General features: G+C 47.3%; 4 protein-coding genes across 6 annotated transcripts in view; 2 read left to right on the top strand and 2 right to left on the bottom strand.

Moving 5' to 3' along the window:
- Window positions 1-24,047, bottom strand: part of LOC135920722 (adhesion G protein-coupled receptor E1-like) — a 506,714-nt gene that overhangs the window by 92,555 nt on the left and 390,112 nt on the right. The gene's annotated exons all lie outside the window — the stretch shown is intronic.
- The window catches only part of LOC135920761 (uncharacterized), a 172,026-nt gene that overhangs the window by 118,428 nt on the left and 29,551 nt on the right, over window positions 1-24,047 (bottom strand). The window lies entirely within an intron of this gene.
- LOC135920753 (uncharacterized) lies at window positions 584-5,057 on the top strand. The gene is made up of 3 exons (XM_065454996.1): window positions 584-655; window positions 1,502-1,824; window positions 4,249-5,057. Exons 1-3 carry the CDS (start codon window positions 653-655, stop codon window positions 4,910-4,912), a joined length of 990 nt encoding a protein of 329 aa, XP_065311068.1. The 5' UTR covers window positions 584-652; the 3' UTR covers window positions 4,913-5,057.
- On the top strand, window positions 18,505-22,460 carry LOC135920734 (uncharacterized). The gene is made up of 3 exons (XM_065454968.1): window positions 18,505-18,607; window positions 19,492-19,817; window positions 21,665-22,460. The coding sequence occupies exons 1-3, from the start codon at window positions 18,605-18,607 to the stop codon at window positions 22,314-22,316; spliced, it is 981 nt and encodes a 326-aa protein (XP_065311040.1). The 5' UTR covers window positions 18,505-18,604; the 3' UTR covers window positions 22,317-22,460.

Raw genomic sequence — 24,047 nt, 5'->3', positions numbered from 1 at the left:
TTCTGGGACACTCTCAGAGGAATGCTGCAACTTTACTGTCACTTTCAATGCTTCATGTGCAGACGAAACTGACAACTGTTTTTTTTTTCGTAAGACGTTCACATTAAAACTACAGTATTTAGCTCTGTTCTAGTTGTCCACCCCCCCCCCCTCTCCCCGAAAAAGATATAGGGCTGACAACAACAACTTGGGACTGGCCAAGAATCGGTTGGATATTTGAAAATGCGAACAAAAACAAACTTTGCGATTGCTCGGGCCCTGAATTAAGGCTACACCCTACGAGGAAGTCTCCCGCCTCCCCCCCGCCCCCCCACCCTCATTATCAATAAATGTTTTCATTCTATCGCGTTCCCTAGTGAAATGGCGTAACCCACTGCGGGGGATCGCTAACGAATCAGGTTTTGAGAAAAATAATTTTTTCCGAGGCAACTGAGGCAAACTGAAATAAGCATCTTGGAAAAAACACACTTGCTTTTCTTATCGAAGGAATCGTAGTTTTCCTCAATTTTATTTTTCGCATCTTCAGTGGCCCTTCCGCGAGGCGGTGCAAGTGTCAATAGCGCGAAGACAAAGAAAAAGAAGCGGTGAATTAGTACGCTCACGTGCTGCCAGTCGTCCCACTGTCAAGGCTCTCCGAGAATAAACCTGCGCAATGGTAAGACGCACTTGTTATCGAGATCGAAGAATATCCTGTGTCGATTGCGTGATACTGAGGTCAAACGAAACGCTCCCGTATTCAGTTATCCTGATCGAGAAATCAGGTGATAGGTTCGGCCGGGGGTTTGTCCCTCTGCAGACGCCATCTAAGCCATCTTTGTGTGTTGCAGTGACATTTATGTATATGTCGCACTGCCCAACCAGAAAAATTAAACCACAGAAGACTTCCTCCACTGTCTGTGATTGACAACCATCCGCGTAACTCTGACTGACTAGACTCTTCACTGAAGCATTAGTAGAGCGCAATAGGCGAGTTGGCTCCGCCTCCCCTCTCCCCTGGAACACGCACCCGGTTTCGTTAGCGATTGGCTGACAGGAGTCTAAGCCTAAGCTACACTACGCGAAGTTGGTAAGACAGAGTACAGCATCCTGCAACATAGGAAAGCAGCAACCAATGAAATTCTGACATTACAGACGGCATTTACAAAACATACCACTGACAGGCTTTCCTCAAGCGAGTCTTTTCTTTCTAAGGTCGATGTCCCGCAAGAAATTTAAACGCCGTTAAAGCGGTCAGGCTTCCTAAGGGGAACTCTAGGAAAGGAGTAGCATTGTCTGCCAAGTGTGAACCGTGGGCTCACGCAAGGGCAGAGGTTCACTTCTAGGACAACTTACGTGCTTTCAGAAAGCAGAGATGAGCAGTATACATTACGGAAACTTAGGTTCTCCCTTTTACTCTAAAATTGGCAGCTACGTATAAATCGTGGTGGTGTAACCTGTATAAGATAAAGCCCACCACATCGGCGACCTATAAGCCACGTTCTTCGCTCTTCTTTTTCCCCAGCTCAAGAAGAAGGCAAGCTGCTTAGCCGCGAACATCATGCGTCACGGGCGCAAAGCAGAGTCCGAGATGGTGCCGCTCACCGACAACTCCACCTGCGGCTCAACCTGGAGCGAGCAAGGCTCGGAGGAGACGACCGCTTCGACCGTCGCAGTCGTAGTCGGAGCGAAGAGACGCGGCCGACAGGAAGCAGAGCTCGACCAGCAGCGACTGGGACGAAGTCGGCGCGACTCGTCAGCGTTGCTGGTAGCGTCGGGGCTGGATGACTGTCAGCAGTCGGTCAGGAGCGTGCGCGGAGCATCGCCAAAGCCGAACCGGCAGCAGTGGTGAGAGTCTTCGCCCCGTATTCTAGAACATTTCTTAGATCACCGCGCCACCTCGACTTTAAAAAGGGAAGTACGGAGCCCTTATGCAAGTGCTCACATGTTAAACTCCGCATAAGCACCGCCCCTCGAAAACTGTCATCACTCTTCTTCATTGACACTCCACGGTGATTCTCGAGAAGCGTAGTGTTTTGATCAGTGTAGAGGCGGCGCTTTAGTTCAGCTCGTTGGAGTAAGAGATATATATTGCTTGTGTCTATACGAGGGGTGAACGTATGGTTCTTCAGCGAGCACGAGAACGACAGGTCATGCGCGGATGTCTCTAAGTATCGCTCTTCTAACTGCCGATGGCTTTTACGGCATTGTACATTGATTGCTTTTCACGAAATAGTACGTTATAAGTGCTACAAAATGCAGTGTTCATGCTCCCGCGCAGAAATCTATTGCCTTCACGCGTTTACAGAGATAAGATTGCTTGAAAGTTTAAGAGAAAGCGTAGCACATAAGGTTTCGAGAACAAAAGAAGCCACAAGCATATGAATATCATTAACTATGTACATGCCATTCACGTAGTAACTAAATAATCGTGGCGCAAGGATTCCATCGAGTAATGTTTGTAGGAAGTCCTATGAGAAATGTATGATTGCGTGACGTCTGACGGCGCAACTCACTTTTGAAATGCGTTGGTTATTCACGCATAGAGTACAGGCAGGGACAAAATGTCCGGGACCATAGGAGCACCTGGATAATGATGATGGTTTATTGGCGTCCCCTTGGAAAGGAGGAAGTGACAAATAGTGACCTAGAGTAGACGAAACCATTGCAAGCGACATCTACAGGAAGCAGATATATAGCTTACAAAGGTTGCAACCATCTTGCATCGGGCCGCCACGATTACAACCAATAATCGTTGTCTTCTCCGTTACACACGCACATGTTCCGGGTCGTTCCAGTTGGCTCGAGAAGTCTATTTTTTTTTTTTTTGCAGACAACTCCTAAAACCCGTGCGCTGTTAAGTGACAGCGTATATCATTCGTGAGTTGTTTAAAAGACGCGCCACTGGGGCTGCTGGGATGAGCCTGGCGCTAATTTTCGATGTCGCTTCGGGAAGTTCCAGTGGGCACTTGTTCCAGAGGCTTGCGGAATTTCGATAAATTCCAGCACCGCGCGAGGGTGTACCGTGAGCTGCCGCTACCTGGTAGTTTGCCAAGCGCTCCTACACGTGGTCTGCAATAGTTGGAGGGCTCGTGCTGGAGTCACGCGCATCGTCAACATTGTAGTGCGCAGGCGTAAGTAGGGGCGTGGTTAACTTCGTCGCATATTCCGTCAGTGGGGTGCGGTGTGGCGCTGTCGACAGACAGGAATCACTGCCAAAGAGCGCTGCTAGAGGGTACTTAAACCTTTAGAAATTCTACGTAATTGTAACGGTGCCCCATCCAGTGGCGCTGAGGCAGTAGACGCTAGCGGAGAGGGTAAAAAGCAGGATTCTTCTTGAGAATAGCGCTTGGTGCACATTCGCTTGACTTGACGTATTTTAGTACTGAATGGCCGATAAGTGTGTTTCAAGAATGCGATAGTGGCTATATACCTTTAGTTTCTTCTTTAGCTCCTTATTCTGCGGCCTGATATACAATATGCAGTCTCCGTCAAACCGAACCTGTACGCACCTTAAGCATAGTTATGTTGCTGATGTGGACGTTGTCGGAGGCTTCTGGTTGCGGGGTGTTTTCTAGTTGTGGCGCGGTTCACGGTTGGGGAGAATGTAAGTTTAATGCGTCTTGTCGAAAATGCGTTTTGATGTTTCGGCCGCACAACTCCCGTATGTTGAAATTGTGCTGCGACGTACATATCACGCTGGCTGATATTAAGTCTGGTGGTGACTCTATGGTCTTTCAAGAATGACTTAAGACAGAAAAAACGTCGGGCAGGTTTTCGTTAACGCTTGACTTCCGTAACGCCAGTTAGAAACGCCTCCCTCCCTACTCGGCAATGCGTCTGCACAACGGCATGATCTTCCAGCAAAGAAACCGTGTAGATGAGTTACCCCGCTGTACTGGAACGACAAGGGAGGGAAGACGTCGCAAAGGCCCCACCACTTTTCAAACGTCTAAGATATACTGCACCTACAACTGTGTCCCTTGATAGGAAGCGTTGCCTCGGGAGCTCTTTTGGAACCACTTTCAAACGAAAGAAAATTGCTTGGCGTACAGCATAGCATGTTCGATAAGTTTCCCTGCGTTTCAATATATGTATTTATATAGTAATTTAATGTGTACATCTAAATGTACTTGCACCAGCACTAGTTCACCCGCCTGAATAAGGCGCCACAGTCGCGCACTGAACTCCTAGCCATGTGTGCTGAATAGGGGAGCGGGACAGACACCGAGCCATCGCGAAGGTTCTTCCCTCTGCTCGCTTACGTCGCAGGTCCTCCATGTTGTTCGTCCAGTTGTCGGTCGTGGTTGTGGCGCTGGCGGTTGCCGCTACCATCGCCCTGGTGTACGCGCTGCGTGACGCCGAGGTGCAGAATCAGATTAGCAGTCGACCCTGGGACGACGACAGCGGAAGCGACGCAGTTGGCGGCGACGAACTCGCATTCGGGCCCGGCGCGATCCGGCTCCACAACGCCGACGTCGAGGGCCAAGGCCGTCGGGCCACTCGCAAAACCAATGCCGCCGCCAACCTAGCGAAACGAGTCAAGCTGGCTTCCGGTTCTTTGCCTTCCGCCGGAAGCGCTGGTAAGCGTGGACCCTCGACGTTCGAGATCAGGCGCACTGCTCCCAGTTCGCCAGTTGGTGCCGGAGTTGTATGGCTAGAGGATGAAGCGTTAGGGCAAGTACGGCCGGAGGGACTTTCTCCAGAACCAGAGGGTCGACCTCCTGCAATGGACGGAGGACGCCGACGCCATTCTCTGCCACCCGACCACAACAGAGCTTCTGGAGTGGCGAAGAGCAGAGACAACTCTTCGTCGACTGTTCTCGGTAAAAATGCAAACAAGGGGACCTTCGCGAAGAACGGCAGAAACGTGAAGCGACTGAACCGAAAGGCTGTCTTAAGAAAGCAAGGTCTCATGGGACTTTTGAACAACTGAGACAACGTGACGCTAGGCTGCAGCCAAACAGGGTCCTCGCTGTGAATTGTCTTACGCACTTGCTCGCGAAATTTTTCGGCTACGGATGCAACTTCTTTTCTCTGTAAACTTATGTTTTCTAATAAGAGTGCTTACACTCCACGTACTTAACGCTGGTGCTTGCGCCTATACATATTTGTTTCTTTTTAAAAGAGTAGTAACAACATTTCGAGTCCAGATAACTTGCGAGATCGATTGTTTTCGATACACACACATCAGCTACAGAATATCAACATCGAATGTAGCTTGAAACATACCTAAAATCACGCTTAGAATACGTGCGCACCCAAAAACCGCCAAGCGCGGCAGCTTACGACATTGGTGTCAACAACGTAGATTTGTAAACTTCCCAGAGCATAACAGCAGCGATACGCCATACGTTTGTGTTGGTTACCCGGCTCCTTACGTGTGCTCTTGCCCGTCGCACAACCTAGCCCTACATTGCCGCACTCCCATTCTTCCTCGGTTGTTAGTCATAGCGGGATGCCCTCCGTTTCATTTCTACAGATTCTGCCGCGCCCGTTGAGATTTCCCACACTTATCTGCGTTGACTGGCTACGCGCGAAAGACGAGTACAACAAAACGTCTTGTGCATATGGCTTCGTTTAGTTCTGCCCAATGCCCTCAGGGCTGGTTATCACCATGCATAGAGAGATAAAGAAGATGGAGAAGGCAGGGAGGCTAACCGGTAGATATCCAGTATGCTACCCTACACTGGGGAAGGTTGAAGTGGAGGCAGAGATCTTAAAAGGGCACACATATGAAAATGGTGGCAGAGGGACACACACACACGCACACACAGAAACGCAGGAGTGTCGCAGTTGTTCAAGTAGGTCGCTTGATCAGACAAACTTCAGTAGCGCCTTCTGGTTTGAAGGTCGCGTGAACCGTGACTCTAGGAGTGTCTGCTCAGAAGGTGGCCGGTGATCGAGGCATGCCAAGGCCGCCACGAGCGGCTATCTCTGGGAGCTGTAGCGATCAAAATGACACAGGATATGTTCGATTGTTTCCTTGCTGCCGCAACTATTACAGGCAGCACTGTCCGTCATTCCGATGCAGCAAGCAAATGCATTCATGAAGCACACTCCTAGCCATAGTCGGCAGAGAACAGTTGTATCGATTCGGGATAGGCCAGATGGAATGCTTAGTCAGAGGGATGGGTTTCCCCTTGGTCGCCCTCCGTGGCAGAAGTGGACCGAGTTCGGGTGCGCCACTGGACTTAGAGTGGACACTGGTGATGAGTAGCCGCATTTCCAGCATAAATTTAAAAAAAAATGCTTACTTCGGCTTTGCCTTATGGAAAATCTGCATAAAGATCTCAATTTATTGTCTATGTGGTTCATATAATACATGGTACTCCTACTAAGGAAAAGGTTATTTTCCTTAATCTACGGCGAGGCCTGCTGTTGCCCAGATGGTGCTAGCATGTACCTTTGTCGCCTCCTATCGACAGCTGCTAAAAGCAAAGCAATCGCTACATCTTCGTCAAGTGGGAAAGTTTGTGGGTTTGAAGACTCCTAGGCCCCTAAAAGTGATCGGCCACATATAGTATTGCGGTGGCTCTCGTCTGCCCATAATTGTATCTGCTGGACGACGAAATAAAGATGACGACGAGGTAGGCGAGGACTTTGCGCGGCACACGTGTGTAAGTAGCTGGAGAAAATCTAGCAACAACAGATCTTGCATGCCAACGCTCGCGTCACAATTATTTTTCGATCGCACGACCAGCTGTGTTTACGAACCTTCTGTCTCCTCTCGTCACGCTCTGAAATCGAAATATTGCCTTATCGGTATAGATACAGCTCTAGATAAGAAACCGTCGCGTGCTAAAACAAACTAGTATTTGTGCCTTGATAACTGGCTAGTCGGCTGCCTATTGGCGGCGAGGAGTTACGGAGTCGCCATCTATCGGAAGCGCCTCGCTGGCGTAGTATGAGGGATCACGTGGCGCGCTCCTCATAGGTTTTGCTGTCAGCGCTCACTGAAAACACCACGCGCGAGCTCTCCCGGACATTTCTGTAAGTACTTTCGAAATGAGAGAAGTTTCTTGCTGCCTAAATAATAATCTTGGGCAAACTGAAAGCACACAATCGTTTACAGGCGCTATCTCTATATCGAATACGTACATCGAACGCTACTGCGCGCGGTCGCCGCGATGGAGTCTCCCTAACCGGCTTCTTGCGTGAAAGGTAGGTAAATGCTGAGAGCAAACTATGTGAAATATGTTCTTAAAGTGTTTGTATAAATAAATGGAGTGTAATAGAACGAAGCCTCAATGCAGCGATCGCGCATATTCGCAGCGACCGACTGCGCGTCTGCATGCTTGTCCGCGCACAGTTTCGCTTTCTCCGCGCGCGCGTTTTCGCACCGTGCCATGAGCTTTAGGCCGCAGAATATGAGCATTTTACAGTGTACAAGCAACCATAGTTGCGTGGGCGCTGTCACAGCTGTTCAAAAATAATTTCATTGTGGAGACTTCGACGCCTACGGGGACTGTGATGTGCCGTCGCAACGATTAAATCTTTTTTTTTCTTCTAAATTCTTTGACCTTCCAATACTATTTCTCGAGTTGCGTCGCACTGTATGTTTATCGGTGCTCTCAGCGTGCAATTTCCCGCTGCTCTTTTTTTGTAATCCAGTGCATTAATTCATTACACAAACATTACCATATGCCATGCTTCTTTTAAATGTGCTTCTACCGCTGCCTTTCCACTCCACTGAACTTGCCAGTATCTATAGCATCGACAACTTCATGGACCAAACCGTCACGACATTAGTCGGGCAGCGGACTCGGGCGAGCGCCTCAGTGCGCGTTTTCAGAACATCGCAGACCGGGCGCCGTGGCAGAAATCTTCCTCGCGTCTGTGCTTGCTGCATACCCGAGTTGTAGCCGATGACTGCTTGCCGGTTTTATATTTCGCGAGCCAAGCTTCACGCAGCTTCTTGTCCTGCGGCTACGTGTTAATAAGGCTGACACCGGCCTCCATTACGTGCGTCCGGCCCTGCGGCACCGAGCAGTAGCCTACCATGTTGCGCGCCTTCAAAGGCAGCCACTACCTATTGTAGTGCTTTCAAGCGTTGTAAAGGAGACACTCGAAGCGGGAAAGTTTCGCCACTAAATGAGGACCGCAACGTACGAGGGAATTTAAACTCGTTTTCAGCTCGCTTCGACGCGCCCGAAGCAGCCGACGCGGCCGCTATGTCCACGTGATCCCTCCTAGCACGTCACGCCGACGGTGGCGCCAGCTTCTCCAGTGGTGGAGCTCGAGGCCAATCACAACTGAGAGAACAAGACAAAATTATTGTGCCAGTGCTCCTCTAATAACACTCGGTTGCTCATATCGCGTGAGAAGAAACACTGTTCTCGTTTGCAGTTTGTACTGAGGAGGAGGAGGAGTAGATTTTTATGAAAAGAAAGGAGGAGAGGTCGGCCTGGAGAGCGTGTCTCTAGCCTGCTACTCCTGGTTGGGGAAAGGGGAAGTGGGAAATACAGGGAAAGTTAGGTGGTGGGTGATTATGTTATGGTACAATGAGATACTATATACATGTTGTCCAATATGCGGATGCGCACTGGAGACGCAATACACTAAGAGTAATCATGTCCCTACAAAAAGTAGTCTTGCCACAAAAATGTTTGCGAAAACACATTTCGCACTGACTACACTTCTCACAGCTTCTAGAGGCGATCGTCTAAACCAGTCTCACTTAAGAAGTTCAAAAGTGCTTTTATGGCACGTTGGGCACAGTCAACACTCCTTCACGCGCCCAAAAGCTTTTCTTCTGAAAAGGGGCGGGAGTCCAAGCTGTCAACAGTAGATTTGAGTTCATTTCGTTCGGCCGCATATTGAGGGCACACGCAAAGTACGTGAGCTATTGTCTCGAGAGTGTGACAGACGCTACATTCAGGGTCCCGTGCTTGTCCAATCTTGTGAATGTATCGGTGGGTGTATGCCACACCCAGCCGTAATCGATGAATGAGTCTTTCCTGGCTTCTCCGCACCCGAAGTGGAAGCCGGAATTGTAATCCAGCGCCAAGTCTATATAGGCGCTCTTGTCGATGTTCGGGGTTGTCCAAATGTCGTGCCGTAGAAGTTTTAATGGTGCTATGGAGCAAGGTGTTAATGTCATACCGGGAAAAATGAATTTTTATATCGGTTCCATCAGTGTGCGCCTTTTTTGCTTCCCCGTCAGCCTGTTCGTATCCAGCTATTCTACAATGGCCAGGAATCCACTGCAGCACAATGGTGCGCCCGGAATGAGACGCCTCAGCAAGCAGAGACAAGATGTCATAAACCAGAGGACTATATGCGATTCTGTCATTAATATAATTGTTGATGAGTTGCAGTGCTGGTTTTGAATCACAGAACACTGTCAACTTCTCGAGACTCTGTTGCAGTATGCAGCGAACTGCAACGGAGAACAATATTCATGACAACTCCAGCTTGTACTGAAGTTTTCACAGAGTAGACAGCGCGATCTGATAATGGGATAAGTAAACAACTATGTTAAACGTACAGTCACCGAAAAAGGTTACTGTCCATGGTATCTCAGAAAGTGTTAAATTTCCGACCAACCTGTAGCAGCAGCCATTACAACCGTACATCACAATGTTGCTGGTATGCACTAGTGGAGGTTGCGAATACCAGGTTGGGTTGTGAAAGCGAATACTAGGTTGGGTTGTGAGACTGGTAGAGGTATTCAGCTTTTCGTCAAATCGTGTGGTCCGTAAACTTTTCTCCGTAAAAAAAACAGGATGTGCGATACGCAGTATCATCATACCTACACGATCAAGGTGTGTTCTGAGAGTAGATGGGATACCTGATTTTCTATATGTTCTTTTACGAAACGAAGAAAAAATGTTAAAACGTGTGCTTGCTTGGAGTCTTCAGTGTTTCTGTTTTGTTTGTGTCAGCTACTGAATTTCAAATACACTGAAACGGCAAGCATTGTAAAGGATCCGCCGATAGCGAATGTACTTCATTCGATTGCAGAATTCAATAATCGGTTGGACTGAATTTCTTCGGGTTCAATTTTTTTCTAATTTCCTTTATAATGCAATGTTTCAGACAGCCATCTCTCTCTGCTTCATAACTTCCGTAATACCTTCTAAGTCCACGTTACCTTCTCACCACGGTAATACAACACCGTACATTTGACGTGACGCTGTGGGGTAACCAATGGGATTTTACACTTCAGCGTCTTATGCCAGTTCATGCTCTATTAGAAACTCCGTAGCGTTGAGCTGCGGTTTTATTTCGACCGTCTGGCTTTGCTGACCGCGTACACAACGAATGGCACCGGAACATTTTTAAAACCTGCCCTTACCAGAATAACGCGACCGCGAGCAGAAACTGAGGCAGTAACTAGCAGCACAGGCTCATTGCCAGGTGGATGCGCTAATCTGGAACGCTACAATTATGGCATCTCACATAGCCCCAAGTGTTGCCTTGGTAGGTTAAACCTCAGCAATCAAACAGTCATATTTCAGAACGAAACTTCAGCGCATTCTATTTTAGGACTAGGTCTTCTTTGCTTACTTCACGAGGATTTGTCGCATCAGGGATCTAGGTATCTGTTAACCAATTCCAGAAAAATTAAAGGCCTCTTCGCGCCTCGAAAGTGTCGTAGCGAGTCGCAAAATATATGAGAATGTAGGTCTTAACAAGCGTAAATCGAGAATTAGTCCCAAAGTAAGTAAAATAATTGTACGGGCATACCTAGTGCCAATAGAGTTGGGTATTAACCAGTTTGCGCCAGAGACTGCATTTCTCCGCGATCGGCCCACCTAGCCTAAACTAAATTGCAAGGTTTTATGTGCCAAACCTACGATTTCATTATGAAGCATGCCGCAGTGGGGTACTCCGGAATAACTTGGACCACGAGAGGTTCTTTAACGTGCCCCCAAATCTAACTACACGGGCGATTTCGCATTTCGCCCCCATCGAAATGCGGCCCGGGAATCGATCCGGCGACCTCGTGCTTGGCAGCCCAATACCATAGACGCCAAGCAACCATGCCCGGTGGCCCACCTAGCCTCTTGGTCAACTAAACAGAAAGGCATGCCAACCGAAGCACAAAGTGTACAGGGTGCGGCGAATAGCCAGGGCCCTCGGATTCCTAGGACGAATGACTTTGCCCGCGTAGAACGAATACTGTCGCGAGCTCATTTTGATGTCTTCGCATTCTTAAGGTACTTCATGGACTTTCGGGGTCACGCACATCGTCACCCAAGTTGGCGACGGGTTCAATGAAGAGCGCCACATGTGCAGCGCATTCACGGAGCAGCTCGATGAAGCGCTGGAGTAAGAAGGCGTTCGTTGAAAAAGTAGTACATATCAAGTGCATTTGTGACGCAACCTGTAAAGGCGTCGGGTCGCTGACCCTGAATGACTGTATCATGTGTTCGATTCCGCTCAGCAACGGAGAAATTTGAGGTATCTTTCTTTCCGTCACTGTTTTTGGCACATACCTTTCTTTCCCTAATTGGCACATACCTAGTTGCACCAGTCGTCGTCACAGAAGTTCATTGTAGAGCGGCACTCGCCTACTGGCCCATACCAAGTCACCGAAGTCGGTATCAAAGACAATCATTGAAGACAGTCACAGACCGAGTCACACGTGCACAGTGCTCCAAGTCGGCGTCAGGGAGTCTCTTCGAGCAGCGGTGTTTACCTTGTGACGCATCGGCGGTGACGCATATGGGCGTTGAAGAGGTTGGTTGAAGAGTGACACGTATGCATACACTGCAACATACTCAGTGACGCAAGTTAGTCCGGTGGTTGGTTTCGATAACCAGTGACTACGCGCACGGTGTATTGTTTGTGTGTGTACACACACACACGCCTTCGGACTTAGCAACCTCAGCCCCCCCAGGGCGGTTAAATCATATTTTAGGTCGGTGCCAGCTCATACCTTTGCGTTTATTGCTCAAGCAACCCAACAGCATATCCGGCACGTTCTTTTTTTTTTCTTTTACAGCGATGCTGTTAAAGGCTACTGTCCCCACTACCGTGTGCGCCGGCAGAAAAAAAAAACGAAGCTATTGCGATGCGGGGCCAACCCGCGGCGGAAGGGAAGCAGGCTTTAGGCACTCCTCATGCGTGGGCCGATCCTGAAGATAGTGTAATACCGGGCTCACCCACGGCTGAGGTGAACTAGGCGTTCAGCACTTTTCACACGTGGGCCGATCCCAAAGATAGAGCAATGCTGGGCCGACCGGCGGCGGAGGAGCAGTTCGCCGTTAAAATGGGCCGACATGCATAGCTTCGCTAATCATCCTTCTTCACAGAAATTAAGGGCACTGAGTATTTTTTCGAACTTTTGTTGCCTTGACGTTCTTCTATGAGTTTACATTATCGTTCTATGTAATCCCCAAGAATATTACTGATGCGGGTTGTGGAATCGCCACATGCTGATAATTAAGAGGAAGCAAAACCGGATTTTACAATGCAATAACAAGCAGGGAAAACCTACTAGTGATAAGAAAGGAAGGCCATCAAGACAAGGCTCGAGATCACGCAAATAAGAGTCTACAGTCATGTAAAGGGCATTGATGTTCCGTGATGAATAAGAAACCGTAATGCCCTTGTCCTGAAGATGTTGTTGAACTGTCTGATGAAGTGCGAAATATCACGAATTATCAAACGAAAGCGGAGCAAGAATTGATGTATTTAAAATGCCTCTGGTTTATTTATATACACACCAGAGGTAACATCATCCTAAGTTCAAAAGATTTATTTGAAAGCTTGGAATTCCTGAACAGTGAGCGCTTCTGTGGCTCTACGTGGTTAGACATTAGTGTAGCCATGCGGATTCGGTCATTTTTTTTAAACCTGCCGTGTATGTAATGTTCAGTACTTTCCATATGTTATCATCCTGGTAGCATCGAGCCGTCATTGTGACTAAAAATTTTCGTATCGTCCTTGTGCCAATGAACGTTTAATAAGATGACAATACAGGTGGGGCCAGCACATCTTACCAATAAAGAATCATAAGGTCACGACACCGACGCAGCTTTCAATTCCTTGAAGGTCAAGTCCTTTTAAACATGGCACATACCCACCGTCTCTGCCAATTGCAACAGTTGTCGTCTTTCTCGGTTGTACGAGCCACGCCCGTAGTCATCCTGGCACGAGGTGGCGCAAGCAGCACAGACAAAAGGCAAAAGAAGGGGTGGATTCACATTGCGCTAGTGCAACCAGCGGTCCTTTTTAAGAAGAAGCACCTTTCGCACCGGGACCTCGAGGGCGTTCGCTGACAGGGCTGCTGCTTCCGTCGTCCGAGTGGAACTGCTCTTGCCTCGCAGGGTTTTGGCCTAGAATTGCATAGCTGTTTTTTTTTCTCTTTTATCGCTTCTCATCAGTTTTGCTAGTCCTATTATTATTTAGCTAATAAGACCACGCAGATGTCCTTTTCTTCACCAGGGCCAGGGGCCTCCCCCTGGTCCGCTTCTATTCCTCCGCAGGAGTTACCTGTGGATCTGTTTCTACGCAACGGCATCTCATCAGTTCCTGTGGCTCTTGTCCCAACCAATAACGGAGTCATACGGATGAAGAATCCGAAAGCGATTCAGGCGGAATTGCGCTCGGCGACGGCCCATTTCCAGACCATCTCTGAGGTCCGCCAGTTTGGCAGAGGTGGAGTCCTCTGCTTTTCGGCAGACCAGTCCTGTGTACAAGACCTGTTAAAGTGTTCGCTGTTTGCCGCCAATCCGGTGAGCGCATTTATTCCCCCCCACTTGGCATGTGTGAAAGGGCTTGTCCGCGGCGTCGACGTGAACATGACACCGACAGAGGTATTAGAGATGCTTTCACCCGCGGGTGTAATTTCAGTTTATCGGTGTGGACGTGTGGTCGAGAAAAACAGGATCCCTACTGAGTCGATCATAGCCACATTTGCAGGGACACTTCGACCCTCAGAGATAAAGGCATGGCCTCTAATCTACAGAGTGGAACCTCTGTCCCCTCGTCCCCTCCAATGTGTGAAATGCTGGCGCTACGGACACACGTTAAAAGGATGTAGATCTGCTTCCAGATGCCGAATTTGTGGTGAAGAACACAATGCAAGCGAATGCAAAAGCAAGGAAGAAAGGTGCTGCCTTTGCAATGACGCGCACCCTGCAGATTATTCTAATTGCTCAGCAAAGGCACGGGAGATTGAAATTCTGGAAATCATTGAACGAAGACGTTGTTCGCGTAGAGAAGCGGTAGCGGAAATTCATTCTAGGACACAGGGATACGCCGGCGTCACAGCACGCCAGGTGACAGCAACGGATGCGGCTCTTTCAATTTCTATTGCTAATGCCATCGAAAGGGCAATGGAAAAATCTATGGAACGCCTAGCTGGAAACCTTTGTGAGTCCCTGACACAAATCCTCACTAGCCAGATGGCGCAGATATTCGCAGCAACAACAGCAGTTGGTATAACTTCGCGAACTACTGAGTGTCTACCTACTTCAAACGAGGAAGTAACCGCCAATTACACGTCGCAAGATGCCCAAATTGTAATCCCAGCAGTCGATGTTAACCAGACCCAATGTACAGGCTCCAACGATAATACAGAGGGCGCAGAGGAAATGGACATGGATCCTCGGTCGTTAAAACGATGTAGGTCCCCTTTGTCTAAAAAAGCTACGACTCTAACTCAGGCAAAGACAAAAAAGTATCAGAAAGACAGCCTTACCAAGGAAGATTTTTTAAAGGAAAACATTTTAGATAAGGCAGTTACTGAGTCCATACTTACGCAACCATAGGTCTCCTCAAAATTATTCATTGGAATTGCCGATCAATTTACTCAGCAGCAACAGATTTATTGTATCTATCATCGAAATTCTCCCTGGATATCATTGCTTTGCAAGAAACATGGCTTTCAGTACATCAAAGTTTTCAATTGACGAACTATCGATCTTTCCGACTGGACCGTCCATCGAAGGGCGGAGGTTTAGCTTTCTTTATCAATAACAGAATTAGCCTTAAAGCAAAGATTTCATATAAACATATGTCCCCCGAAAGTGAAATTCTCGCATTAGATATAACTATACCAGGGTGTCTACCTTTCTCCTTAGTAAACGCATACTTTCCTGCGGGTGTACAGAACACTCGATGTTTGAATTCAGCAGTGACATCATGGTGTAAGAATAAAATTCTGGTTGGAGATTTCAACTCCCATCACACGTGCTGGGGCTTTCGAACTGACCAATGTGGCAAACGCTTGTGGGATTGGACAATAGATAATAATCTGTGTTGCCTGAACTCTAGAATTCCTACATATATTTGTAAACAGTCCCGCTCCGCATTGGATTTAAGTTTTGTAAGTTCGTCCTTCACTAACTCATCCTGGGCAGCCTTGGACTGTGCAACCAACAGTGACCACTTTCCAATAATGGTTGAACTTGCTTGCCCGATTATGCCAGCGTGCTCCCAGGTACGCGTATTTGTAGATTATGTTAAATTTAAATCCGATCTTAAGGTACATTTGGCTTCCCACTCTGAAGAGCAGGAAGACACCAAGGCTATGAAACTTTGTGCGGTAATTAAAAGAACATACAAAAAGGCTGAATTCAGTGTTACATCTGCAAAGCAAACATCTTACAACCCTTGGTGGAATACAGACTGCACGCGAGACCACCGACGCCGACAGGTGGCTTGGAAGCAGCTCCTCTACAACCAGTGCCCCAAAAATTGGTTTGATTACAAGTTTCAAGCTGCAGTCTTTAAACGTACGGTTGCTAAAGCTAAAGAGGATTATGATAGGAAACACTATGATTTCCTTTCTAAATCTAAAAACAAAAAATCGTTGTTTAGATATATGAGATATCGAAAAATTCTGCCATCGCCAGCTAATATTGATTATGTCAATCTGTCTCCCGATGAAATGAGGAAATCTCTTGAACTCCTGGCTAAAGGCTTGGAGAGTAGATTCACGTCATCGATGTCGTACAATTTCCAAAAAGTAGCCCCATCCTTAGTGTATACTGAAGTTACATTGCCTGAATTATCCCAAGTGATTCGAAACTTACCTTTGTCAGCCCCTGGTCCTGATGGAATTACTGTGCACATGATAAAAATTTTATTTGATCTATCGCCTGGAGACCTTCTAAACGTTATAAACTATTCCTTACACAAAGCCTGGATACCTAACGATTGGAAAGTAGCTAAAGACATCCCGATACCTAAAACACAAGGACTAGGGTATAACATAGAAAACATCAGACCCATTTCTCTTACTTCTAATATGGTCAAAGTCATAGAGAGGGTATTACACTGCCGAATTACTATCTGGATGACGGATAATTTAATATTAAGTCCAAATCAAATAGGCTTTAGAACTAATTGCTCAATATGGTGTGCCCATGCTGATTTAGAGAGCCGCATCCAACTTGCCCGGAAAAGGAGAGAATATTCTGCTTTGATGAAATTAGATATAGCTAAAGCTTATGACAGCGTCGAACATTCAATTCTACTTGATATTCTGCAGCGTCGTAATTTCCCCAATTATATAACAGCGTGGGTGGCAGAATTTTTGCGATCAAGAGAATTTTATTGCTTCAAGGACGGATGCTCTTCGTCTAAATTCAGACAAACCCGCGGAGTTCCCCAAGGATCTGTCCTATCCCCACTATTATTTAATATATTAATGAGCTCTATCCCCACTTGTCAGGACGTGCACGTTTACGTGTATGCAGATGACATTGCATTTTTTGCTGCCGACACTGACATTAACACATTATACCAAAAATTACAAAGATACATGAGCATGCTAGAAGTATGGCTTCAGACAATTTGTATGTCATTAAACGTAAGCAAAAGCGCCATTTTAGTGTTCTCGGTCATAGATCCGGTTTCAATTTCTATAACTTATAAGCAAAAACCCATTTCACAGGTTGAGTCTCTAAAATATTTGGGAATCACATATAATGGAAAACTTAACTGGAGTCCACACATAGAGAGTGTAGCAGGTAAGGCACAACGTGCTTTAGGTATTCTGCGCAGAATGAGTAACCGGAAATATGGATTACGTAGGGATACATTGTTGATGATTTATAAAATGTATGTGCGCCCCATATTGGAATTTGGGTGTGTCTTGTTCTCAGGCGGCCCTGCTTATAAAATAAAGCCTCTGGTTCTTTTGGAGCGTGAGGCCCTACGCCTGTGTCTGGGACTCCCCAGGTTTGTGGCTATTAATGTTATCTACCAAGAAGCGCGCCTTCCAACATTGCCCTGCAGATTCCGCATCTTAACAGTTCAAGCATTCCTGAAATTTTACAGCTTGCCGCTTAGACGATCTGAATACGCATTCATTAATGATCCAAATTCCTTCTTCCTTGCTCATTGGCCTCGATTTCACACTCCACAGATCATATTTGTTCAAAAACAATTAGATAGCCTGAATGTGAACATTCGAGAGGTAATTCCGTCAACCGAATCACATCAGAATATTAAGATAGATTTTGATGACAATTTCCCCCCGAACTCTAAGTTTCAATCAGCCACTTTTTTAAATAACCTGTTGCAAGATTACCTAGCACACGTGCAAACAAATAACATAATAGCTACGGACGCTTCAGTGAACAACGAAAAGGCGGGGGTAGGCATCTTCTCGCTTCCGCTTGGCTGGTCATTCTCCCTGAGACTGCCAGACTTCACACCTGTTTTTGAAGCCGAGCTTTTAGCAATTCAATTAGCGCTCCGGAAACTACCGTCGAACTCAATAAGTGCGGTTATAATAACAGATTCCCTTTCGGTCTGTACTTCGCTTACGGCTTCACCCAATTCGCCACCAATAAAGACGTTTCTAACATTAGTTCCTCCGCAGTTGAATTCTCTAAAACTATTTTGGGTACCTGGACATTGTGGCTTACATTTAAATGAAATGGCAGACGCATTAGCGCGAGCATCCCTGAGTGGACCAATAATGCAGGTTCTTCCTTTGGTGGCTCACATAACAGCAATCAGATATAGAAAATATTCAATTCATAGAGATGTCAGTGAATCAATAACAACATGGACAGAATATCAGCACCTCAAATTTCCGTGGAAAATCCAGTGGTGTCCATCAAGACAATCAGAAGTAGCGGTCACGAGATTACGCTGCCGTGTCCCTCCATTAAACCTATATTTACACAGGACTGGTCTGACGCTATCACCTCTGTGTCCATACTGTCAAGAAACAGAATCACTAGATCATTATTTTTTGGCATGTCGACGATACAAATTGTTAAGAAAAAGACATCTAGAACTTCCGTTCGCAAAATTAGGGTTAATGTTATCACCAGAAACCATACTATCTTTCGGTGCGTCAGTTATAGGGGTCAGCCACAGGGACGTATTTGATGCCGTTTGCAGTTACATAACGTCAACAAAACGAATAAATTTTTAACTTTTGTCTTGTATTTTATTGGTTTTTGTATGTTTTCTTTTCTCTCTTTCGTTATATATATATATATATATATATATATATATATATATATATATATATATATATATATATATATATTTATCATCGAATAAGTGGCACTTCAAAAAAATAGGTGAACGTTTCAGCACGCAATTCTTGGCCAATCCCCCAGTGTGGGTATGAGCCATAATATGAGGCTATCATCATCATCATCATCAGCGGTCCTTCGGCGAAGCCACGCTTAGAGCAAGCTGCGACATGGTAAGAGACACTCGCAGTGGAGTTTGCGCGATATCTCGTGGTAATGATGTGGCACGTAACCGGACGGGATCTTGATCGAGAAATAGGAATGAAGAGGTCCTTGCAATGGCTTGCATACGGTACAGCCCGAGGAACTGTCAGCACAGCAGAGAAAGCTACTGGTCGCGTCAGCCAAACAAACAAGACAACCACGAGGGATCCTCCCTTATCCGCCTCTGGTGCACCCGATTAATAATGGAAACATTGCAGTAGGATTAGCAGCGCTCTATTGGTGAGCAGTGCTACCGGCGAAGTGGAACACACGGCTTGCTCTCGTTTCTGATTGGCTGGGACAAGCGTTGGCACTCGCGATTCTATGTGGAGTTGGTGACAGGCTATATGCAGACCACATTTTTTTTTACTTTACGCTAATGGATAAAGCACGCGAACCTAATGTTGACTCAGGTAGTCGCTGTAGGCTTGGTCTGCAAACTTATTCTGGATTTGATTTCAAGACAACCGAGGACTAAGTCAAGACGAGCGAAATAAGAATAAAATTCCACAGGAATGGACTCTGCGCATCCGCGGTCTTTATCACGTGAGACAGGTTAACGTTAAGAAGCGCCGAAGACTCACGTTTCTGCAACGATACCTGGTGTTTTAGTTGCGGCAGGTATCTTTAAAGCACAAATTGGTCCCTACATATTTGCGTAGAACTTACTTTTGCAACGTTGCAACGTTTTGACTTGAGTACTACCTTTATTTCGAGCTTAACGCCCACACCGCAATTCATCCCACTGAATGGTCTGGAAGTCTCGTCGACCAAACAGTATTACCACCGCATCCCGATCGGTTTCAGATACCATCTATACAGTGTTCCATATCCAAGATTTTGCACACCGCAGCTCAAGAAGTTGACCAACCAATTGGCCGCGGACTTGAACCGCCAGGACGGCGAAGCGGAGCCCGAGATGACGGCACTCGCCGACAGCTCGGCCTGTGGCTCAAGCTGGATCGAGAAAGACACACAGGAGACGAGCTGTTCGACCGAACTAATGTTTCCCGGAGCACCAAAGAAGCACAAAGTGAGGGAACCGAAGCTCGACCAGCACCGACAGCAACGCGGTCGGCGTTGGCGGTCCCCGTCATCTGTAACGGAGGTGCCGGAGGGCCTTGGGCACTCGGTCCTGAACATAAACAGCCCGGCACCAAAAGGAAGGCGACAGCAGTGGTGAGACAGCAGTGGTGATAGATATCAATAGATATCAATAGCTTGATCTCGACAGCTCGAAACGCATTGGGAGGAGGAATGGGGGACATATTAGGAGGTGAGCAGCGCTCCACACTTGCTCCGTTCTTGAGACCGTGTCCATGATAACGGGCATGGTAACCAGAAAAAGAAGAAAGGTATTCGCTTTTAGAGACCAGGATTGCAGAGTGCGCGCACGTGAGGCACAACTCCCAGCAACAAACTGCAGTGCAACACTGCCGAGCCACCCGGAACACGAATGTGGGGAAAAGTGAAGAATCGCACCGCACATAATAGCACAATGCAAGCAGCCCATAGTAAGCGGCCGAACTGGGCACTTCAACGTGCTCAACAAACAAGCCACGCAGCTTGGCTTTTGTGTTCCTTGTCATTTTGTCGTGACATCATTTCACGTAATATCGTACCATAGCTTTTCTTCCACGCATTTCAGATGTGCATCATTAGAGCAATACTTTGTGCGTTTACGCCGTACGTTCGAGGGATGTTCCTTGGTTCATTCAGAGAAACTTCCTTTTAGAGGAACTCGCAGATTTCAGAGCAATCTGATTCCCTAAAAAAAGCATGCAGTTTATATAGGAGCCCCCGACACTTAAATAAGCTCAACAACAACCACATCAGCTTTAGTGGGTCATACTGTTGTAGGTGGTCCAACGCTGTTCTGATGACGCACATTGAACGAAGATTCAATTCCTTTCGTATCCCAGCACCACCTTCTGCCGCTTTTTTCCTTGAGGGGAAGCTGTTACCTAGGAGTCACTTCGGATACACGATGGGAGAAGGAAAAATTGTGTCTCTTCGGATTCAGAAGACTCGTTTCGACGTATCTAGAAGCAGAAATGGAATGAGGGTTACCCATGTGCAGAGAATACGCGCCATCGTAGAAGAGGTTTCAGGCGTGTGAATGATCACATGCTGTGGAAAGTGATGGCACTCTGTCGCTCTTCCTGGCCGCCTGGTAAGACGGCCACCTGGTGCGTTTGTAAGCGAACTGTTGCGAGTCTCTTGTCGAGCTGCTACGCCGTTTAGACTTCATGGCTCACCACAGCTTCACTTATAGCGACTACCACAGCGCTTGGCATCTCTGCATGATTGTAAAGATGGTAGGAGAAGCAGTGTCTGCGCTTCGGGGAGTAGCCCAGCGAAGGAAGCGTTGTTATGCCACTGACGTCAGCGTGTAACAGTTCTGTAGTCCTCGGGCCGCCATCGTCGCACTGTTAGCTAATTTCTCGAATTTAACGCGTCAATGCACGATCTCATATATGAAGTATGCCGTAGTGGGGGAAGAAGTAATTTGAATAGCTTGTACCACTTGTGTTTATGTAGCGTCAACCACAGCCTAATTATACGAATCTATTTGCATTTCGCAATTATTGAAATGAGATGAGGGCAAGAAAATGCCTGGTAAAATACGCTCTTGCTGTGTTAGCGCAAAGTGCCATTTCCCTGCGGAGTTCCCGCCAGAAGGGATTGTAGGCGTCATACATTCACACGACTCAAGGTTCTTGTTCTCATTTACCCACGAAGCCTTGCTTGTGTTGGCGTGATTTGTTGATTGACCGATTGATCTCAGCGTCCCTAGAAAAAACGCAAGCCATCAGAGGCGGGTAAGTGCAGGGTTTCGATTCTTTTGGCCAGTTCGCGTTCTTGTACCTGTGCGTGCCCATATTTAAACGAACGTTTTTTCTATCTGCCCTCTAGAAGTAAAACGGCCCAAACAGTTCCTCGTACCCAGTTTCATGTGCTAAGCGGATAAGTCATAGATACTCAGTCACAATGGCGAGTGTTGGGCGCTTGCTTACGTCTCGCAGGTACGCCATGTGGTTCGTCCAGGTGTCGGTCGTGGTCGTGGCGCTCATGGTGGCTACTTCCATCGCCCTGGTGTTCACACTGCGCGACGCCGATGTCCAGGATGAAGAAGGTGGTCGGCGCTTGGAGGACTACGGCAGCTACACCGTTGCCGATGGGAAAAACACATTTGAGCCCGCCATAAGTCAACCCCGCCGCGCCCACGGCCAGAGCCAAGGCCCTCGGGCCGATGGCAGGAAGAACGTGCGCACAAATGAGCCAGCCATAGTAGTTGTCGGTTCCCCTTCCACAGGAAGCATGGAAAGTGGCAGATCCTCGACGTCGCCAATCGGACATGTTGCCCCGACTTCGCCAGCTTCTGCTGAGGTCATATGGCTAGACGACGGAACTTTCGCCCGAGTGCGTCCGGAGGCTCTTCCGTGGCCTCCACCAGATGGCGCTTCAGAACTGGATGGGGGAAGTCGACGCCCTCCTGCGTCGGCTGGCGAGAAGGGACGTTCTGTAGTGGCGAGAAGCGCAGATGACTTTTCGTCGTCTGCTCTGGGTGAAGGTAAAGAGGACACGACTCACGCAAGGAGCGGCAGAAGCCTGAATCGACTGGACCGAAAGGCTATAGCAAAGAAAAAAGAACTTATGGAGCTCTTGAGAAACTGAAACAACCTGAAGTAGAACTGTGATTACCGTAGCGCCGCTGTCATCATTCCACGCCTTTGCTCGCGAAAGTTTTTGGCCTTGGATACAACCGATTCGCTTGTCAACGTGGACTGTGGAATAAAGCTCGCTTTTATTCTTCAGTAAGTGAACGTGTATGCTTATGTTGACATGAATTTTTTTGCTTGGTAGCACTGAGTTACTGTGCTCGTCTTGTGAGAAACAAAGTTGGTGTTTGTAATTGAATTAAGGTTTTGGCAGAACGCACACTACCATAACGTAAAGGGATATATACGCTAAGGACACCGCAATGAACATTCAAGAACGAAGGAAGAGATCATGCAGTAGAGCCTTGTGCAACTTCTAGTTCTGAAAAATTACTCAGTGGAGATTTCTCACACAAGTCAGATACGTGTTTTGAAAGCAGTGCGGTATGTGATGCCAGCGCTGGGTTTGTTGCTAAATGAGTGCGAGCAAACGTGAGCAGGTATGTCTGTTTTCTAGGCATTGGATACCTAATTTCTCGGCTCTGATATTCAATTACGCTGAACACGCCAGGGAACATAAATGTTACAGTGGTAATCAACGTACCTCATTAGATTTTAGACGAAAAGAAAGGGGATTAACCGAGGGGCCCGATTTTTATTAGTCATATCATAAGAAGCCAACAAACACTGACACCAAGGACAACATAGGGGAAATTACTTGTGCTTAATAAATGAAATAAAGAAACGAGAAATAAATGGAAATTAAAGTGGATGAAAAACATCTTGCCGCAGGTGGGAACCGAACCCACATCCTTCGCATTTCCCATGCGATGCCCTACCAAATGAGCTACCGCGGCGCTGTTTACCCATCCACTTTCTTGGGTATTTATGTGTCCTAGTAGAACCCTGGGAGTGTTAGCGAGCGTCACCACTCACAGACCTTGGCGACGGAAATGGAACGTCCTTTTCGCCGCAGGCGTCACGAGAACGTGATCTTTTTGGGTGAAGGCAACCGGTAAATAAACCCACATAAGCTACCTGAAGGCATCAATGTAGCCGGATTCGAGACCCTCGTTATGTAATAAACGAGAAGAAAGGGGGTTAACCGAGGGGCCCGAGTTTTATTAGTCATATCATAAGAAGCCAACAAACACTGGCACCAAGGACAACGTAGGGGAAATCACTTGTGCTTAATAAATGAAATAAAGAAACGATAAATTAATGAAAATTAAAGTTGGTTAAAAAGCAACTTGCCGCAGGTTTCGTTATAACGAAGGTTTCGAATCCGGCTACATTGATGCCATCAGGTAGCATGGCAGTACTTCAGGCAGCACTGGGGCCTCCTTATCAGCCTCAACTTCGCTTCTGCTGGGCCACCTCCTATGGTCTATCACCAGTCCACTCCTCCGGTGGAAGCCACTGGGCCTTTCCGGCCGGGCTGCTCCGCTGCTGCCATGGCGACTGTCTACCTTTCTTCCTCCTTCTGTCCCATTCACTCCCACATCCATTCCCCTGCTGGCGCTGAGCCGTGCTCCCCCAAGGGTTGCAGAAGATAGTGCCAGCCTTTCCTCCTTTCCCCACAAGAACCACTTCTTTCTCTCGACCGATGGAATTGTCGTTATACATGCAAGAATATACTGTAGTATGTTGCTATTTGAGAAGCAGAGACGTGTGTTTTTTTTGACGAATTTATGTGCAGCAAGCACAATGTAATATGAAACTTCCCTTTGTTAGCGGTTTCACACGT

This window comes from Dermacentor albipictus, chromosome 6 (genome assembly GCF_038994185.2).
Source record: "Dermacentor albipictus isolate Rhodes 1998 colony chromosome 6, USDA_Dalb.pri_finalv2, whole genome shotgun sequence".
Lineage (NCBI taxonomy): Eukaryota > Metazoa > Arthropoda > Arachnida > Ixodida > Ixodidae > Dermacentor > Dermacentor albipictus.
Note: the sequence above shows the minus strand (reverse complement) of the source record. Positions and strands in the feature narration are given on the sequence as shown.